This window comes from Trifolium pratense, linkage group LG2 (assembly GCF_020283565.1).
Source record: "Trifolium pratense cultivar HEN17-A07 linkage group LG2, ARS_RC_1.1, whole genome shotgun sequence".
NCBI classification, from domain to species: domain Eukaryota; kingdom Viridiplantae; phylum Streptophyta; class Magnoliopsida; order Fabales; family Fabaceae; genus Trifolium; species Trifolium pratense.
The window spans coordinates 7,184,591-7,206,506 of record NC_060060.1 but is presented as its reverse complement, the minus strand read 5'-3'; the positions used below and the strand labels follow the sequence as shown (position 1 = coordinate 7,206,506).

Here is a 21,916-nt window from a genome sequence, read left to right as displayed (position 1 = left end):
AATGTTTTTCTTTATTTGGCCAATATCGAATTGATTTCAAGAAATAATTCACTACTGACCCTAGGTTTTATTAATAGAACTAAATTAACTGTTTGACAATCGTGTAATTGCTTTAGGAATAAAGAATTAGTTGGTTTGATTGAGAATTTAACGTTCAATAACGCTTTTGATAATATTAGTTTCACCTAAGGAATTAGGGTACTTTATTAGATAAAAGCGATCATGAGCTAAGGAATTGAACTTAATCTATTTTGTTAAATTATCATAACTATTAGAGTTTGGTTGTTGAGAATTAGAACCTAGAGTACCAAATAGGGATACAGAGAGGATTCGAAACAATCCCTAATCGCTTCGCTCCATTAAAAAGTCTTCGTCAATTTATTGCAATCTTTATTTTAATTGTCTTATAAACCAAATATATGCCAAGCATACCCCCTCATATTTACGTCCTAAATACGATTCAATTGTTTTGTCGAGATTGAACAATCCCTGCGGATACAAACTTTATAAATTTTATTATTTAACGATAAGTTAGTATACTTGCTAATTTTGTCATCAAGGCAGATAAGTCTCAGCTCACGGACTGCCTATACACACTCTAGACAACGATAGAGGCACCACCACTAGCAATGTCGAAATAGCTACAACCAAGCACTAAACGCGACCCGAGAAAAAATAGTCAACACCGACACGGTAGAAGTGCATCAAATACAAAGAATTAATCCTACAAATTTCAACATATTTGGGAACAATCAGAGACTCAAAAAGAATCCTGTAAATCTCTACAGATTTAGAAACAATCAGAGAATCAAGTATCGTAGAAAACCAATCACACATGACATCAACCACACACGACCATTGAAACATGTGTTACTAATAGGGCGGCGATGCCAGATCCAAACACCAGAGAACACCCAAATCCGCTGCCATCGGACGACGCTACCAGCATGCCAGATCACCACACGACCAACACGCTGGAGCCAAACTATAGATCCGAAAAAACGACCACGAACCGTCAGCCACAAACTTCCGGGAGAAACAGTGGCCGGAGCAATGCAGATGACCAAGCCATCGTCGCACCACTAAAAAATATAGTTACATCTGAAGTGTTTATGGTTTGGAAACTTAGAGAGAAGTAAGAGAAAAATAGTTTTTAGAGAGAGAAGGAGTTTGCTTTTTCTCTAGTCAAGTTGTCTAGTTGTTAGAAATTCTACCTTAAAGGTGAAATATATGGAGTTCGAACTCCGACTCCTGCATATATAATGTGATGTCCCTACCAACTAAGCTAAACTCACGGGACCACAAAACCTATTATTAAGAACAAAAATGATTTTTTTTTAAAGTAGCTTAATGATTAGAAATTGATCTCTTGAGTCTCGTGAGCTTAGCTCAGTTAGTAAGGATGTTGCATTATATATGCAAAAAGTCGGGGTTCGAACTCCAATCATTTCACTTATCCACTTTAAAGGTGAAATTTTCTGCCACTAAACTACTTGATAAAAAAATTTATCTTTTGAAGGGAATAAATGAAAGATCCAAACTTCAAACTCCAACCCAACATATAAAATAAAATATCCCTCCCAACAAATGAATTATTCAGTTTCCCTTCAAAGTTTTACAAAATTTATTAATTAAAATATTATTGCGTGCCGTCCTTTTTGGGTCATTGAAGTCTGAAGAGTGCTTCTTAACACCTTACTCGACACATGTGTGAGTGTGTAACTATATATAGACAGAAGTAACATAACTCTTAGCAAACTTGGAAGAGATAAGTAGTAATTGAGGTGTCGTTCTTCTCTTTCTATTCTAATATTATAGGTGTGAGTGAGTGAGTAAGAATAAGAAAGAAAATAAGATGTGGAAGTTGAAGATAGCAGAAGGAGGAGAAGGGTTGATTTCAGTGAATAACTTCATCGGACGACAACATTGGGAATTCGATCCAAATGCAGGAACTCCACAAGAACATGCTCAAATTGAAAGGTTGCGCCAACAATTCACCAAAAACAGATTATCTATCAAACAAAGTGCTGATCTCTTCATGAGAATGCAGGTATACATATATCTACTTCTACGTACTATCTTAAATGCAGGTATACATACTACTACTTCATAGTATTTTTTAAGTTGTGAGACCTAGTAAAGTAATCTTCTTTTTTTAACGAGGACAACTAATTATAATCTTAACATCATTGATAGAAAGCAAGACATAGTTCCAACCTTCTTAACAAATTTCTTACAAAATAAGATTTTCCTAAAAAAAAAAAAAACCTTTGTGAATGAGTCCGGCTTCAAATTAAAAGTAACATTTGTATGCTAATCTTTTCAAGACTCATGTGAGTTCAGGATCTTTAGGGTATGCTAAACAGTTGCCTTAAGCAATTATTAAGGAAACAAAAATAGAAATAATAGTTGAAAAGATTCTATTTTAAAATTTAGGCTTAAATGCAGTTTTGGCCCCTCAAGTTTCACAATTGCTTGATTTTGGCCCCCCACATTTCAATTGCTTGATTTTAACCCTCTAAGTTTCACAATTGCTTGATTTTAGTCCTCCAAGTTTCAATTGCTCGATTTTGGCCCCCCAAGTTTACCCCCTTTTGCATTTGCTAGCCCCCCGTTGACTTTTTTGACTATAAATTGCTTATGTGACATTTTAAAAAAATTAAAAATATGTTTTAATTAAAAAATAATAATATTTGCTTTTATAAAAATGTATTAAATTTTTTTTGACTAAATGTATTAAAAATTGTTTTTTAATAAAAAGTTTAATAATTATTTTTTATTTAAAAAAAAGTTTACAAAGTTTTTAAAAAATAATTCATAAAATGTTTTTTTTTTTACTTTTTTATATAACAAAATTATTTTACAAACTACATATAATAATAAAAAAATTATAATTTAGTTTTTAAAAAACAATTTGTAATTTATTTATTTATTTTTAAATACTTATTTAATTTTAAAATGCCACATAACCAATTTTTAATCAAAATATTCAACGAGGGGCTAGCAAATGCAAAAGGGGGTAAACTTGGGGGGCTAAAATCGAGCAATTGAAACTTGGAGGGCTAAACAAAAAAAAAAAAATTAAAGGTATTAAATGCATTACCTTCAAAATTATATTATCATTTTTCTTAATCATTGCTTCATAGCACCGTTTATCATTTTTCTTAATTAAATTAAAAGATTTTTACTATCTCATCCAAATGATTTTAGGTAAATAAATATATGATTTGTTAATAAAAAATATGAAGAAAAATAACAAAAGGATTATATGAAGTTTTTTTTTTTAATTTACCCTTTGATAATTTGAAGGGTATTTATCCATCAACCAAAAAGAACAAACTATATACATGTGAAATAAAATTAGTTAGTTACAAGTTAATTGTACAAATTCCTTCAAAAAAAAAAAATTAATTGTACAAATCTATGTGTGTGGCTTATTTTTATTGGTAATTGACAAAATATCCCTAAACTATCAAACCTTATATGAATGAATAATTAAAATAGGAAGCTTCCTTAAAATAGGAAACTAGGAAATTTTATTTGTACATATATAAGTGTGGTCTGTGCTTCCCTTTTTTCTTACCATATCATTTGATTTTTTTTTAGCCAAAAGAATCGAAGCGGCCACATTATGATGATGATGATAAGTAACATACTCATATAGTTACTTTGCGTAAAAAAAAATCTATCTATTGTTACTTGGAAGAAATTACAACCATATATATATATAGTATAATAGTACGTACTACCTTCCACTGACTACTAGCTAGCTATATCGTGTCTTGTAGTCATCTATCTATATATCCAAACAAAACAATATTAATGTTGCATTGCAGGTCGGTTTTCTTACCATTTTAGGCACTTAAATACGTATGGTTCATGTCCTTAAATTATGTCCACCACTTCGAACTAAACTGAAAAGTTAGTTAACTTCATAAATTGTTGGTTTCTAGTTCTATTTTTGGTCTTCTATTTTTGTAGAAGTACTCTTAGTCTTAATATTTTATTTATTTTGTTTTTAATTTTTTTTTCAACAATACTAATTATCAACTAATAATAGTAGTAACTTGATAAAACAAAAACTAATAATAGTAATTTAATACAATTCAGTTGATAAAATTTGAAAAAAGGTACTCTTTTTTTTTTGTAAAGGTAATTCTAATTCAAAATTATAAAACTGGTGCACAAAACTTTTATTTATTCCTGAATTCAAGTTTATGCACCATAGACATAGCCTATTTTTAATTTTAATTAGTGTTTTTTTAAGCAAATGTTAATTATAGTGTGTTATATTGAAGTCATACTTAACACTTCTAAAACTCTGGCTGGATTCAGAGGCGAAGCTAGAGGGGTGGCCCGGCTGGACGGCCTGCCCTAAAAAATTGGAAATTACTTGGATACCCTTATAAGTATATAAAATTATGAACAAATGATACAATGTAATTGGTCAAGCGGATTTGCTGCCTATTTGAATATCCTAATGGTACATATTCGAATCGTGCTGGTGGTGATTTTTTAATTTTTCTGTTTTTTTCATTGTGTTTAGTGAATCTTTTAATTTTTCATCGTTGTAAATAAATCAGTCCATGTGAGTTTAGTTCAGTTGATAAGAACATCAGCATTTTATATGCAGAAGTCGGGATTCGAACCCCGAACACTCCGCTTATCCATCTTTTAAGGGTGGAATTTCAAGCCGCTAGGCTACCTGACAAAAAAAAATCAATTAATGCCTCAAGTCACTAAACCAATCACACTATTATCTCTTATCTCTTATATTATAAGCTTGTATACACAAGCAAACCCTAAACCTAATTTGTTTTCTCTCCACTTTTATATTGCAATTTTTTATTAAGAAAAATACAATTTTGTTTTGACCAGGAATTGAACCCGCAACTCTTTATTACAATATAACACTTTCAACCACTATGGCAAATAGATCAGTTGTGATCATTATATATCTACTGTTATCTTTTCCATTAGCTTTTTGTGTCAATATATAAACACAATTGATAAAAAATAACATGAGGAGAAGAATAAAAATAAAAAAAGAAGCTGAAATAGGGAGAGAGGGAATATTTAAGAGAGATAGAAAAATAAAATTAATGTTACGTTGTAAAGAGATGTAGAAAATAATTGTAGAGGATTTTTATTTTTATATTTTTTACTATATTATAGATACGGAAATTTTACTACCATTTAATTGTGAATAATATTTATAAAAAATATATGAAAGACATAAAGATTTTATTTTTGACTAAGTGAAACACATAAGGATCTTAATTTTGTTTAATTCCTATTTAGTCATTACTTGAGCAAAAGCCACATTAAGTTATTTTTAGGGTCCGTTGGCTAGTTTTTATAAAAGAAAATATTATTATTTTTAATAAAAACATATTTTAATTTTTTTTAAAAGTCACATAAGCAACTTTTAGTAAAAAAGTCAACGGGAGGCTAGCAAATGCAAAAGGGGGTAAACTTGGGGGTCAAAATCGAACAACTGAAACTTAGGGGGCTAAAATCGAGCAACTGTGAAACTAAGAGGGATAAAATCAAGCAATTGAAACGTGGGGAGCAAAATCAAGCAATTGTGAAATTTGGAGGGTCAAAATTGCATTTAAGGCTTAAATTTATTATCTGCAATTATACCATGTAGCGATATGGTGGGTTGAAATTATGTAGTTCTAGAATACTAAAAAGGCAAGTTAAAGTTACATGAAAATTGCTCTTAAGGCCTCTTATGTTGCTCATAAGCCCCCAAAAATTCAAAAATACCCTCCATTTTAGGCCTAGTGTGGATGAGATTCAACAATTCGAAAGGGCCTTTCACTTCGAAAGCTACATTTTCATTGGGTGCTAATGGAAAATGTTACAAGGCAAGGCAGGCAAAGCACAAATGGGAAGATTGACGATTTTTGTTTTCCCGTTTTTGGTTTATGTTGAATTTTGATATTCTAACAAAAAGTTTTGGACAACAATTTTGACAACATGACGTGACAAAGAATGAATGGATTACACTTTTTTCTTGCAGCTGTTTTTTTATTATTTTATTACAAGATTGTCCACTATGTTGTCAAAAAACTGATGTCAAAATATCATTACCATGGTTTTAAATATATTTGTTGAACACTTTGCTTTTGGCAAGTAATGTCTTTATTGGGATATAATACATGCAAAAATTAACACAATTTTCGTTTCTGATTTCTGCCAATAGTAAATGGGATCTTAGGATCCGAAATTCCAAATAATTTCGGAAGATATCTTCCAAAATGGGATCCTAACATCCGAAATTTGGCTCCAATGAAATCTTAGGATCAGAAATAGGGAGGTTATGTATGTATTTTCCGAAACCCTAAAATTTTCAAAAATAAACATTCTAAAATAGACCCATTTCGTATTGTATGATTCCATTAAGAGCTTTATTTCGGATCCTATCTTCCAATCGTATTTAGAGAATATTTTTGTCAATTTAAGGAGTCGGGATCAATCCAAGAGTCTTAAGATCAATTTTCAAGTTACATTTGCATCTCCACGTAAATTGATGGATGATTGATCATGAATAAGCATGGTCCAGTCCAGCTGCTCTATTAGTACTCTAACTACCAACGACAAACGATGAGCACTCGATTTTCAATTTAGTTTTGATCAGCTATAGCTTAATTGCCACATACATATAGCATGCATGGTTTGATTAGTTGAACAATATTCTATCAATTTTTTTTTAGCTTTCGCCACCACAGTTTAATCTGGTTCGGGGGTCAATTCTGACATCAGGCGGTTTCAGTCTCTTCCCGATCGCATTTGCAGGGATTAAATCGTGATCCTCCCTACTAAATTCAGCGTCAATCATCACTGAGACAACTAATACTATTCTATCAAATTTAGATACATCATTATCCATCAACCACACTGACTCATACATACCTATGTCGTACGTATTTTATTTGGTAGTAATAAATGCTCCTTCCTTTCCTCACCAATAACATCCTTATCAAATTATATTCCACGTGTTACGTATTAGCGCAATATTCTCCCTTTTATCATCATAAATGTAAAAGTGACGACACATATACTGTGTTGCATGCAGTTTGGAAGAAAAAAATGTTATTCAAACACAAATATTAAATAAATATAACATTTATACACTTTTTCCTTTTTTTAATAATTTTTGTATGTTTAAAATTGCATGATGTGATGAAGGAAAGAAAATGTCGTATTTTTGTCCACAAATTGATGTCGATATATCACTTCTCTTAGTATTGACCAAATTCCAATTGGCATGCATGCAATGCAGCTAAAAAAAGAGAAGCAATTATGTGGCCGTATTAATATTCCAGAAGGAGTTAAAGTGAGAGAAGCAGATACGATAACAGGGGAAGCATTGATTACTACAATTAGAAGGGCTGTCAGTTTCTATTCCTCAATTCAGGCCCATGATGGTCACTGGCCCGCTGAATCTGCTGGCCCATTGTTTTTCGTCCAACCATTGGTAAGTGAATGAGTCATCATGAGATCCTCCAATTTTACCTTTTCTTTTGATTTTCTGATATTTATAACTAATTACTATGCATTAATGCATACAGGTAATGGCCCTCTATATTACAGGATCTCTTCATGATGTTTTAGGACCTCAACATAAGAAGGAAATTGTTCGATATTTGTATAATCATCAGGTATATGCGTAAATCATGTTTTTTTACTTCTATTCTATACAAAATATTTATAGCATGTGTATTGTCACATCAGCGTGTTATGTGACAATACATGTCATGGTTATTTAATGCATGTAATAAGGGAGCTTTTACGGTACATCTATCAAATTCAATGTACCGGTACATTAGATCAAATAATTACTAAATTAACGATTATTTTATTTCATAAATGATGATTTCATAAGAAAAAAACACAATTTCGTTGTTTTATAAGCATTATGCTAACATTTTTACATTTTTTCATTAAAAAATTCAATAATAACTATTATTAGTGATAAAAAATTCACAAAAATATAAATTTTTATTTTTTTACAAATTTGATAAATAGTATTTAGTTATTATAATATTTTAAATAATAGAAAAATGATTTCTTTCGAAAAAATATTCATTTATCTAGTAATTTAGTGATCTATTGTACCGATACATTGAAATTTGATAGGTGTACTATAGAATTTCCCTAATTAAGCTACATCATGCGCTTTATGTGGGATTTGGATTTATTGTATTTGTAAATCCTACGGTTTGGTGCATTTGATATATTTGTGAGAGAGATATGTTTTTGGTCAAGAGAGAGAAGACAAAGTTCCAACAAAAATAATAAAAAGGTTTGTTTTGTTTGTACTAGAATTGTACTGCAGTAAATCCTATTAATTTTTTTTTTTTTTTTTTGAAATAGCAAATTTTAGGGAACATGATACATAAGGGACAAAAGAATAAAAAATACAAGGAGCTAGAAACAAGCCTCCTAAAACACCAAAAATAAAGGGCACACCAAAAGGAATGACAACACACCACCATAGTCTCCAAAACGAGGTCCAAAGCTAAAGGGCACTCCATAGTCTCCAAACCACCAAAGAATACATCAACTCGACCTACGAAGATGCTACTAGACTCTAACTCCCGATTTCGAATCAAAAGTGATCGGTCCATCGGAATCCAAGAAGCAGCTCCAAGAGCCAAAATTAAATGGTCAAACGGTAGCATGAAGACCAGGTAAACGAGTCTCGGCTCGCAACCCGCCAACAGAACAGTCAACACTGATGTGGAAAGTCCAAATAGATACAAAGAGACCTGCAAATCTCAACAGATTTGGGAACCAACAGGGACTCAAAAAAGAATCCATCAAATCTCAACAAATTAGAAAGCGGTCAGAGAATCTCGTACCATCGAAAGCCACTCACACACGGCATCAACCACACCCCGGCAACGCCAGAACCAACACCACCACACCCCCTCAACTCATAACCATCGCATCCGCCAGCACTCCAACTCAGATCCGTCGCAGCCACCACCACCCCATCGAGCACGCACGGTACCGTCCATAAAACACCCAGAACCACCACCGCAACACCAATATCACACCAAACCTCCGGATCCGCACCGAACCACCACACCCGCCGAAAAATAGCACCAAAACACCGAAATAAAGTCCAAATTCGCACCAGCACAAAATACGAGATCCGCACGAGCACAAAATCCGAACCAACAAAGCCCAAAACCACAACAACAACAACAACAACAACAACAATTTTCCGACACAAAGAGGAACATCAAACAGATGAGGATCAAAGAGGCTCAGCAAACGATGAAAACGGAAGAGCTCACCGAACCTCACTGTTTGATCATAGAGAAACTCAGCCCACAAAAAAATACATGAACATCTCACTTTTACCTCGCATAGTAGCGTCGACCTGTCTACCATGTTCAATGCATTCAAGAAGTTTATCGTGAGCATGGCCGAAGAACCGTCTCCATATTGTTGGCTCAACACCCTATTGACACTATGCAAAATGACCTCTGCACCATTTGAAATCTCGACCCTAAACTAAAAGTCATTAAGATATTTAGCCACATCTTTACTAACTTCTTTCATAGCAACCTTGGATACCATACACCTCCAAATAGTGCCTACAACAATATGGCGTATCCCACCATCCGGCTTTAACAACGGTGTCAAATATGCGGAAGCTACGAACTCTGAAAAACTCTTTGGACATCTTCCTCCTAGCCACAAGTTAACCACTAGAGTGATAGCAACCAAAAGATCTCTCGTCATAGCAGAACCTTCCCCAAATCATCTCTACCATCCGATATTACTTTAGGGAACAATTTAATACATCTGAAATTAGTGTCAACATCAAACACAAGGGAAACTTCATAAAACAAAGTAGTCGGCACGAAGGGATGTGGCATGTACAGATGTTTATCCTCCAAAATTTTCATGGTGTCTTCATTGTATGGAGACCACTCCAGATGACCCCAATACTTTCACAATCGCAGTTATAAAGTGCCCTGCCACCTTCAAGAAACTAAAATATTTTTATTCTAAAAAAAAATGGAAAAAATAAAACTAAACATGTGAACTAAAATTTCCTACAAATAAACAAAAATTGGCATTCAAATATTTGTCTTCAATCGACCTAAACTACTAGTCGACTATAGCATCAATGTAAGACTTCAATAATCTCATTTAGTTAGTACCACAAAACCCACCCTCGCTATATTGATAAATAATAAATGAATAGTGAAATATCAAGTATTTTTATGCAAAACTATCTTTGAGAAACTAGTTTTTGGATTTAGTGTTATGAAACTCAGATTGATAGTTGTTGACTTGACCATGGAATTGGACAAACAAAACCTAAGTTGAACTAGTAGTTCATTGATTGAACTGAATAAACAGTGCATATTTAAAATTTTATGTATAAATATATATTCCTCATTGTAGTATATAAATAGTTATAAGCCAACTCATAGTAGTATATAAATAGTTCTAACTATGCCATCATGCATCTGAATCTATACTATCCTCATCAACACCAAGCTCGGTAACATAGATACTATCTCTTCCATATATAACATGGCATCAATGCAGTTTTCATATGATTTCGACTGAGAACACAATAGATTAATTTTCATATAATTTCTTCTATAATTTGTGGTCCAGTTTATCCCACAAACCCAAAGTCACGTATTCATCCAAAACTTGCACAATTTTATGGGTAACCTGTCTTCCTTCTTAAGTATCTTGTTTTTTTATCATCTTCCTTTAGATTCACAAGCAACTTATCATCTCCAACTATTGCTCCCGCAGAACCTATATGAATCAGAAGCACCTTCATCTTCAATTTCCATACTATTCAATCTATAATATCAAACTTTGCACAGATATTGCAAACTGAACGCTTTTTTCCCTGTCAAAAATTAGAACTTTGGTGTCACTAGTTGCTGAAATAGACGAAGATAAAACAAACAATGCATCTATATCCGTGATACTACCAATTCAACCTAGGATCCATTTAAGTTTAGGATTAAGCTAATAGTGAGAGGTTTGGATAGTCTATATGAGATGAAAGAATAAATTTCTATTGTCATCATTGTGCCCCGGGTAAAGGAAAGAAATACTAGTCTCTATTTTATTCAGTAAATAACTAGTAACTTGTATGTTAATTATGGTTGGCAATTTTGTAACGAGGTGACAGAACGAAGATGGTGGATGGGGATTCCATATAGAGGGACATAGCACAATGTTTGGATCTGCTTTGAGCTATATTGCATTGAGGCTACTTGGAGAACGACCGGAAGATGGTGAAGACAAGGCAATGGAAAGATGCAGAAAATGGATCCTCGACCATGGTGGTTTAGTGGCTATTCCATCGTGGGGAAAGTTCTGGGTCACGGTAAATTAAAAATGATTCATTTTATATATAGTAGTGCATTCTATTCTACACAAGTGTACATCAAAATATACAATCACACTATATATAGGTACTTGGAGTTTATGAGTGGCGAGGCTGCAATCCACTTCCACCAGAGTTCTGGTTTCTACCAAAATTCACCCCTGTTCATCCAGGTGCATGTCTGAGTCCTACATTAATTTGGGGTTCCTTAATTTCTTCATGCAAACATTATCTTCTATAATTCCTGGGTCAAATTAAATTTGCATGCAGGGAAAATGTTGTGCTACTGTCGGTTAGTTTACATGCCCATGTCATATTTATATGGAAAGAAGTTTGTGGGCCCTATCACTGAGCTAATCAGATCACTAAGAGAAGAATTGTACAACCAGCCTTATGATCAAATCAACTGGAACAAAGCCAGGAACACTATTGCTAAGGTTTGTACATGTGTGGAACCAATCTACATCTCTATCTTTAATTGATATGCATAAAGTATTTGATTTGATGCAATTTCAGGAGGATCTGTACTACCCACATCCTCTGATTCAAGATATGTTATGGGGATTTCTTTATCACATGGGAGAGCCTTTTCTGAACTGCTGGCCTTTTTCCAAGCTTAGACAGAAGGCGTTAGAAATAGCAATTAATCATGTGCGTTACGAGGATGAGAACAGTAGATACCTTTGCATTGGAAGTGTAGAGAAAGTATTATGTTTGATAGCACGTTGGGTTGAAGACCCAGACTCAGAGGCATACAAACTTCATTTAGCCCGAATCCCTGATTACTTCTGGCTTGCAGAAGATGGTTTAAAAATCCAGGTTAGTATTGTATTTTTTTACTCAATCAACGAAGGCATGCAATATGAATTAGTTATGGTAAAATAATATAGTATGTAGTTGAGGTAGCACTCCACTAAAATTAACACTAGTTAAATAATAATGGATACAGAGCTTTGGTAGTCAAATGTGGGATGCAGCATTTGCTATACAAGCAATACTTGCTTGTAACGTGAGTGAAGAGTATGGTCCTACACTTCGGAAAGCACATGACTTCCTGAAAGCCTCACAGGTAGTTGAAAATCCATCCGGTGACTTCAAAGCAATGTACAGACACATATGCAAAGGATCGTGGACATTCTCAATGCATGATCAAGGATGGCAAGTCTCTGACTGCACCGCAGAAGGACTCAAGGTTCTATTAATTTTATCATCATATAAAAATAAACATATTAGCCCGTGTTATTGGTTTTTCGAAATATACATGCAAGCATGACACGATATTCATGACAAAACATCCAGGCCGCACTCATATTGTCAAAAATGCCAAGTGATCTCGTTGGAGAAAAACTGGAAACAGAGCGATTCTACGATGCTGTTAATGTCATCCTCTCGTTACAGAGCAGTAATGGCGGGTTCCCTGCTTGGGAGCCTCAAAATGCTTACAGTTGGTTAGAGGTAGGGTATGAAGTTAATCTTACTCGTCATAAAAATTAAGGGGCTATTTACTTTGTGAAAACATTTTCTGTTTTCATTTTCTAAAATATGTGTTCATTCATTTTAACTTGCTAATAAGAAGATGTGAGACTCATAAATAACAATTGTGATGAAAAGAAGAAGAAAGGCTAGTTAGAGATGATGCATTTTTAAAAATAATGAAAACAATATTTTGGCATTTTCATTGTTTCCTAAAAATGTACATAATTGTTCACTTCAAAAGTCTAGTATCTCCTTGTTAGCGAGTAAAATTAACACTAATTTTTTTTAAAAAAAAATAGAAAATATATTCACAAAGTAAACAGCCCTAATATATAAAAGAAAATTTTAAAAGATTGACAACAACTAATTATATGCATGCATGTCTGCTGCAGAAATTCAATCCAACTGAATTCTTTGAAGACACGCTAATTGAGAGGGAGTAAGATATATAACATCAATCATAAACAAATATTTATGTGTGAGTGGGTGTGTATTAATTGTTGATGCATATATAAACTTCTCACTTACTGCATATATATGTTCCTTTTTGTGAAATTAATAGGTATGTTGAGTGCACTGGTTCTGCAATGCAAGCTCTGGCTTAGGGATGGCAGAAAAACCCAAACCCGTGAGACCCACCCGAACCCAAACCCAAGTCAACGGGCGAAACCCGAATTGACTGGGTTTGGGTTTGGGTTTGGGTGACACCCGAAAATATGGGTGTGGGTTTGGTATCACTCAAACCCACACCCGAAACCCATACACCCACCCGAAACATGTTAAAATTACCTAAATACCCCCACATATATATATAAGTGTAAAAGTAAAATTAGGTTTTTCACAAACCACAAACCAAAATTGTGTTTGAATTTTACTTGAAAGTTGGAAGAACTTAATTTTGGTTTAGTTGTAATTTAATTTTTTGAAAGACTATTTTGTAATTTTAAATTCCCTTGTAATTTTAAACCTATGTTTTTGCTAAGTGATTGATAATATGTTTAAATTCCATTGTTTTTGCTTAAATTTACCTTGTTTTGCTTAAATTTGCAAAGTAGTACAAAATGCGTTGTGGGTTTGGGTTTGGGTGTAAAAAACCCGAACCCAATGGGTGTGGGCGTGGGTGCGGTTTTGCCACCCGAACAGATTTGGGTTTGGGTTTGGGTTTGGGTGTTGATTTCGGGTGTGGGTTTGGTATCACTCAAACCCGCACCCGTGGGCGCCCGTTGCCATCCCTACTCTGGCTCTCTTCACAAAGCTACACCTGAATCATAGAACAAAGGAAATACATCACTGCCTTGCAAAAGCAATCCGTTACATTGAAAACACACAAAACCCCGATGGCTCCTGGTATTCTATCTTCTGTTCTCTCTATTTATTATATACCGCCTAATGATCTATTGTGTGTTAAACATGACAGACATTCTTTCAAAATAGTATAGAAAGATATAATTAGTACTTACACTGCTCAACAGGTACGGTTGTTGGGGAATTTGCTATACTTACGGTACCTGGTTTGCTGTAGAGGGACTAACAGCTTGTGGAAAGACATACCGGAATAGTCCTTCCTTGCGAAGAGCTTGTCAATTTTTGTTGTCAAAGCAGCTTCCTAATGGGGGGTGGGGCGAAAGCTACTTGTCAAGCAAAAACAAGGTATATATATTTTTATTATATGTTCATTTTGCTTTGAATGAGAACTCACTTGTTTCTCCTTGTTAAATAGGTATATACAAACATAGAAAACAACCGTGCAAATTTAGTTCAAACTTCATGGGCTTTGTTGTCCCTTATTGGTGCAGGGCAGGTTAGTATAGTAAATAACAAAGCTAGCTTAGCTCCAGCCTCCAAGTAATTAGAAATCATGTTAATTAATGTTTTTGTTGCAAAAAGGCTGATATAGATCCTACACCAATACACCGTGGAATGAAGTTAATAATCAATTCACAATTGGAAGACGGAGACTTCCCACAACAGGTAATTAGCCTTGCACTTCTCTCCTTCCATCGATTTTATATACTATTTTTATTCATTAATTAATGATAAGTTGATAACAAATTAAAAAATGCAACTACAGGAGATAACAGGAGTATTTATGAGGAATTGTACACTGAACTACTCATCGTATCGAAACATTTTTCCCATATGGGCTCTGGGAGAGTATCGTCGCCGACTCTTGTCTGCACAAACTTCAAATGCTGCGCCTTGAATTGTCACTACTCACTACCCAAAAGCTAATCGGTTGGACACATCAAGTTATGAAATTATAATTTGATTACTATTTTTCTGAATTTTATATTTTCCTGCAGTTTGTAAAAATATATGTCAATGCGGTTCATTTTACAATAAGTCTTTCTTCAAGAATCTCATCTGTAACTGTAAGCATATTCATTTAAGATATTTATTATGTATTTCATTGCTTTTCACTTTTCAGTTCAAAATGGCATTTATATTTTCAGTTCTATATGCAGTTTAATATCTTGGACTTGAATTATATATCCCATCCCAATGGCATTTATATGTGTACCCATTGGAAAAGTGTGTTGACTGATTGGTCACCATATTGAGAGTGGCAGTTTTATCAACAGAAGAAAAAAAATTAAGCTAATTGAACTCGTGCACTCCAAACTTATATCTACTTTATTTTGATCAATGTGAGACTTCTTATTCTCCGATATGACCAACAAGAAGCAACCATTTAGTTGACCAGTTTGATGATCAGATACTCTTGCTGCCCTACTTCCTATTGTGAGGGGAGAGGATGTTCATATGAGACTACAAGTCTACAACTATATTTGGTAAAAGCGGCATATTAGTTTAGCTAACTGATAAATGACAAGTTCACTAATAGTGTAAGAATTGATAACTAATAGCAGATAATATATATGATTAAATTCAAGTATTTGGTAATATCAATGGTTGAACTAATTCATAATGTTACGTGTAATAAAAGGGATCCAACCCATCTCCAAAATCTATCCAGGTCTTCCTCTCCCAACATCTCACTATCCCTTCTATATATCTTACTTGGTCTTTGAGGAATTTAATACAAAGCACAATTGAAGGAACTTACCAGGCGAGTGAGCTGCACCACCAGCACAAGCGTAATATCTTGTATGCCTCGCTCACAGCATACAAGGCATAAGAGAACATCTTTTCTGGAGTTCAGGGTGCTGAAACTATTCTCACCTAATGATGTAGGAGGATTTCTTCTGTATTTTATTATTTTAGTTAGATTTAGTTTTATTATATTTTAGGTTGATTCCTTATTTTTATATTTCACCTAGGTTAGTTATTTTTATATTTTAGGTAGATTTGTAATTTTTATTTAGCTAGGTTTGTTATTTTTATTTTTACAATCTTTTAGGAGATTTGTTAATTTTATTTTTCACTCCTATTTAAGCTAAATTATTGTAGCCTTGAAGGCAACCTTTTTGATTCAATAAAAATTCAGAGATTTTTCTCAAATTTGGTGGATTCCAAATTACTGTTTCGGTGGACTCCGAAACCCTATTTTGACAAGTTTGTGTTTGCGGCTTGTCTTTATCCATTAGGTTTAGCGTTTTGCTAACCTAGCGCTTCCGTACTGCGTCAGTTGGTATCAGAGCAGGTTTCTCCTGTTCTTTTCTAACGTGATCAGATGGGAGATCAACCGGTGACGAAAGCAGAGTTTTATGGTGCCATGACGGCTTTAACCGCGGCCATCACAGCTCTGACAACACAGGTGACAACGTTATCCAACAACAACCGAAACTACAACATCAATAGAAACAATAACAACAACAGAAACGGCGACAACAACCGCAACAACCCATCTACTGATGACTCGAGTTCTGAGGATGAGGAAGTTGTGTCCGAAGAGGGAGGTGAAGAGAATCCAACTAGGATAAAAAAAATTGTCTTGTGCAAGTCTGGTGATCCACAACTTGATGTCGGCCTACCTGTGGCGGCTCCGTTTAGGCCAGATGTATTTGTGCGAAATCCGGCAACAACCTCACCGCCACTAGAACCTCCGGACACTAGGATGCATGCGGCGACTTCCATCTCAGCAAAACCTCCGCATCACAGCCGTCACATTTAACTCAAGGATTTGCTTATAGATCGGGTTCAATTCGGATTTTACCTTAAATCTTATGGTTTAGGCACTAGCTCAAACATGTTAACTGAGTTGGGTCAAATACCCTTTTGTGATAAATTTCAAATTCTGTGTTCTATTTTTGAGCAATGGAACCCCGGTGGTTATTTGGATGTGTTGACACGAGACAGGTCCTCTCACTTAATTCAATGGGATCCAGGAGGGTGGTCTCTTGTTCATTGGAGGAGTCAACCTGCAAAGGAAGCTCTTTATCAAGACGAGAACTCGGGGTCGAGTTCTTTTGAGGTAGAGGAGTCTGATGTAGGAGGATTTCTTCTGTATTTTATTATTTTAGTTAGATTTAGTTTTATTATATTTTAGGTTGATTCCTTATTTTTATATTTCACCTAGGTTAGTTATTTTTATATTTTAGGTAGATTTGTAATTTTTATTTAGCTAGGTTTGTTATTTTTATTTTTACAATCTTTTAGGAGATTTGTTAATTTTATTTTTCACTCCTATTTAAGCTAAATTATTGTAGCCTTGAAGGCAACCTTTTTGATTCAATAAAAATTCAGAGATTTTTCTCAAATTTGGTGGATTCCAAATTACTGTTTCGGTGGACTCCGAAACCCTATTTTGACAAGTTTGTGTTTGCGGCTTGTCTTTATCCATTAGGTTTAGCGTTTTGCTAACCTAGCGCTTCCGTACTGCGTCACCTAAAGTTTGATACAGGCATATTTACGTCAGGATAAACAACTTTAAACAGTAAATCATCTCTACTAGGGAAATTAAAACAATATCAACTCATGATGCACACCAGATGGCCCTTGACTATTTCTGTTCAAAAATCAATTGTTGCATATATCAATATATTGTCAGCGAGGCATTCCTGCATATATGAACCATCTGGTCCTTTACAAGGGAAATTTCATCAATTGTATGCCTCGCTGACCAGCGTAATAACTTGTTATAGGCCATGTATATCATACTTGACTGAAATCCATGCAACCAAGTTTCTCAAATTAAATTATATCTTCAAGAGAAATAATTCATGAAAAAAGGGAATGAAATTATTCTAATTGTGACTAAATTTGATCCACGGCTAGTTATTTAAGATCCATTAAGTTGGCTGATTTATGCATACCCATTAGAGGACACGACAAAGATGAGGAAAAGATATCTTACATGATACTGAAACAATCTGTTATCTGCGTGTAGTAGAGTTTGAATCAGATAGTGGCAACGAACCAAGGATGTGATTTTCCGAGTTCGTGACCTTATATTTAGAGATAAGCATCACCTAAATCTGGCACTTTCGTCTATAGAATCAAATTCACGTAGAAGTAGGACATTACATTCGGTAATGTTTGAGTTCTCCTCTACTCACCCAACTTCCCACCATTCAGGAGTTGCAAGCAAAGTTTATGTAATCGTGAAGTTTTATAGCCCAAATAAAATATTCAAAGTGAAACCTCTTTATTAGGTTTCCCAGTCAAAAACTCAATGATTCAGATTTTCAAAGTTTACCAGTCAATTGCTGATACCTATCTCATGTAGGCAGACCAAATTTGCACCGAAAAGGGGAAAAGTCTCCGACTCCTCCCCGGTTTCCAATGCCATCCACCTCAATGACACTACATCCTGGTACCTTTTTGATATGCAAATCATTCATCTTACTTCTCGCATTGCTCGCATCTTCCCATCTGTCAGCAGAAGCATAAATGCTAGCAAGGAGTGAATGAGAACTTGAATCACTGGATTTCACTTTTGCTAGTGTTGTAGCAATCCTTTCCCCCATATCAGTATTGCCATAAGTTCTGCAGGCACTAAGCAAAGATCCATAAATTGCAACTATTATCTCATTTTTTTGGTCCGGCAACTTCTTTATCAACTCCTCAGCCTCATGTAACAGTCCAGCTCGACCCAGAAGGTCAATGAAACACCCATAATGTTCTAAATTTGGCCCAATACCATATATAGATGACATGGAATGAAATAACTTGCGGCCTTCTTCTACCAATCCTGCATGACTGCACGCATTCAGAAGAACAATAAAAGTAACATCATCAGCTTTTGCCCCAAATGTTTTCATTTCTTCAAACAACTCCAGTGCTTTGTTTGTCATACCATTCATGGCCAGTCCACAAATAATAGAAGTCCATGAGGCAGTATCCTTTTCATTTAATCCATTAAAAACCTCCAAAGATTTCTCTATGCAACCACATTTAGCATACATTTCAATAAGGGAAGTACCAACCACAGCATCCACCACGATCCGGTTTTCACGTACATAATCATGAATCCACCTGCCATACTCCAGAGTTCCCGATTGAGCACAACATGTGAGGAGTGCAACCACAATGAACTTGTCAGGCTTCACTCCTCTAACTTGCATCTCCCCAAATAATGCAATTGCCTCATCAAAACAATTAAACTGCACATACCCATTAATCATAGCTGTCCAAAGAACAACATCCCTAGTTGGACTCTTGTCAAACAAATCTCTAGCTTGATCCAACTGACCACAATTCACATACCCAGTTACCATACTGGTCCAACAATTCACATTTTTCACAGTCATCCCATCAAAAATGCCCCGAGCCACGCTCACATATCCACACTTACAATACATGTCCAACAATGCATTCCCCATTATGGTTGTAAAATCCAATTCCTTTGCGATATAACTGTGAATCTCCTTGCCAACCTCCACATTTCTCAACACCGCACACGCAGTTAGAGTGCTCACAACAGTAGCTTCACTAGGCTTCTCATTGCTTTCCATTCGCATCTGCTGAAAAACTTCAACAGCCTCCTGGAATCTCCTACACCTGACACAACCCGAAATCATGATGTTCCAAGAAACATTGTCTCTGTCATGCATTTCATCAAACAGTTGTTTGAGACAACTAAGACGACCTAAATCAGCGTACATGTCCATCAACGAGTTACAAACATAAGCATCAAACTCAAGACCAGTCTTGATGACAAAAGCATGAACCTTTTCCCCTTGACCAACATCTCCCATGCAACCAATGGCCTTTAAAACATAAGGGTAGGTGTAATTATCAGGCCACAACCCATCTTCCCGTAGTTGGTTGAAAACAGAAATGCCTCTGGTGAAACTAGCCTTTTTCACAAAAGCTTTGATGATGAGATTGTAGATGAACAAAGATGGGTATTGGGTGTGGTTGAAGATTCTAAGGGCATAGTGAAAGTCTTGAATGGAAACAGCCATGAGCTTGTTGAGGGTATCCCTGTCTTGTTGGAGGCCAGTGGAGAATATGAGGGTCTGAATTTGCTTCAGCTGCCGTATAGATTTGCAGCTTTTGAGAAGAGAAATGCATGTTCCCTTCATTGATTTACTTGCACTGTATCAGTGTGACATCAGACTTCTCAAACAATCTGGAGGCCCTGTTCTATTTTAAAAATTGTGCCCCTATAAAAAGAAGCACACAAAATTCAATAAGAGTCATCATTTTATTTAAATTGTATATAACATCAAATTCAATGTACATGTATAGTGCCACTACTTAAGTTTCAACACATCCCTCCCTCCCTCCCTCCCTCAATAAAATTAAAAGTCAATGTACATGTTCCATGTTTGCATAATTATGATATGGTTATTTTCAATTCTACTTCCATTTTAGATCATTTATATGCCCTTAATTAATACAAATAAATGGACCTTATGGAAAATTCCTACAAAATGAAAAGGTGAAAGCATATTCAGCATACTTCCTAAACCATACTTACTCATATAAATCCAAAACTTTGTTTAAAAAAAAATGTTAACTTTATTATCCAGCATAGGGAGGCAATATAATATAATGAACTCAACAATTTATATCATTCTTTTTCCAATAGAAGAAGCTACAAAGTGTAAATTGTAGTGGTATCCATCATCACTTGTACATAATTTTATAAAGCCATTTTGTAAATTGAGTTAGAGCAACTTTATCGCAGGGCACTTAGCAGCTAAGTATCCTATCCTTATATTTTGCTACCTTTGGAGGGAGTATACATGGCCGATGCTTAATTCTTATTTTTAAGAAAAGTTTCTCCTGCAAGGATTTTTTCACATTTCGATTCTTAAATTAAAATAAACATTCTTTCTCTTTCATTCATCATTCCTAATCACCACCGGAAACTACCAAAACCAAGGGAAAATTAACTGAATTACATCCAACAAACGAATACAGAGAAATCAGAAAAACAAATCGAAGCATAACCCAGAAATTGGGAGAAAGAAAAAGAGATGAACAAAAAAATAGGATGTACCGTGGGAGAGATGAGACCGTAAATAGAGAGGTTGAGGGTGGAGAGAGAGAGAGAGAGGGGACGAAGATCTCGCCGGTGGGAGAGAGAGGCGCAACGGATGTTGCTTATAACCTTTTGTTAAAGCTCTTTTTATCATGAGGTTAGCTTACGAGCTTACGGCTTATATATTACTATACTTTTTCCTCCATTTTTTACCTTTATTGTTCATCTAAAATCCAATCTTACCGTTGTATACTTTTGGTTTTAGTATAAAAGGTAGATATTGCAACCCTAATTGAATGACATTATGCATGATGTCATTGAAAACCTTAACTCTTTTATAGTGATATGACAAGTGTGTCATGATCTTTGCACTTAGTGTCTTATGTCATGTGTGATGTAATAATTTTAATGCTTATGTGACAATTGTGTCTTTGTGATCACTCAAGAAGCTTTTGAAACCTCCATCTTGCATGCATTGGCCACATATATCTTCTTCAAGCCAAATGACACCCTAATCAAGTGACAATTGTAATGTTTCTACTTCATTCTCTATTATTCATCCATGGTTTTGTATAATATCATTTGTTATGTTTCTTCTCTACTATCCATCCATGATTTTGCATAATACGATTTGTTATGTTTCTCATATCCTCGTTGCATTGCAAGTGTAAGAATTTCATTGGGATTAAAAGCTTCACTTAGCATTCATCTATCGT

The 21,916-nt window shown here is 34.7% G+C and overlaps 2 protein-coding genes across 4 annotated transcripts; one reads left to right on the top strand and one right to left on the bottom strand.

Annotated features, from left to right (window-relative positions):
* The first annotated feature begins 1,742 nt into the window (after positions 1-1,742).
* LOC123907319 (lupeol synthase) lies at positions 1,743-15,075 on the top strand. The gene is made up of 16 exons (XM_045957520.1): positions 1,743-2,050; positions 7,292-7,486; positions 7,581-7,670; positions 11,192-11,389; positions 11,478-11,562; positions 11,660-11,826; positions 11,906-12,208; positions 12,339-12,581; positions 12,689-12,844; positions 13,258-13,304; positions 13,428-13,459; positions 14,101-14,212; positions 14,338-14,515; positions 14,586-14,666; positions 14,753-14,836; positions 14,937-15,075. Exons 1-16 carry the CDS (start codon positions 1,856-1,858, stop codon positions 15,066-15,068), a joined length of 2,298 nt encoding a protein of 765 aa, XP_045813476.1. The 5' UTR covers positions 1,743-1,855; the 3' UTR covers positions 15,069-15,075.
* LOC123907320 (pentatricopeptide repeat-containing protein At1g31430) lies at positions 10,397-21,462 on the bottom strand. Of its 3 annotated transcripts, XM_045957521.1 has the most exons (5): positions 21,219-21,376; positions 18,123-20,376; positions 13,394-14,126; positions 12,071-12,177; positions 10,397-10,903 (listed from the first exon to the last, which is right to left on the bottom strand). In XM_045957521.1, the coding sequence occupies exon 2, from the start codon at positions 20,293-20,295 to the stop codon at positions 18,487-18,489; it is 1,809 nt and encodes a 602-aa protein (XP_045813477.1). In that variant the 5' UTR covers positions 20,296-20,376; positions 21,219-21,376; the 3' UTR covers positions 10,397-10,903; positions 12,071-12,177; positions 13,394-14,126; positions 18,123-18,486. The 3 variants fall into 3 exon arrangements, with proteins under 3 accessions (XP_045813477.1, XP_045813478.1, XP_045813479.1); XM_045957522.1 differs by lacking the exons at positions 10,397-10,903; positions 12,071-12,177 and adding an exon at positions 15,933-16,048 and having other exon boundaries at positions 14,104-14,126; positions 21,219-21,462; XM_045957523.1 differs by lacking the exons at positions 10,397-10,903; positions 12,071-12,177; positions 13,394-14,126 and adding exons at positions 15,026-15,162; positions 15,933-16,048.
* Between the last annotated feature and the right edge of the window lie 454 nt (positions 21,463-21,916).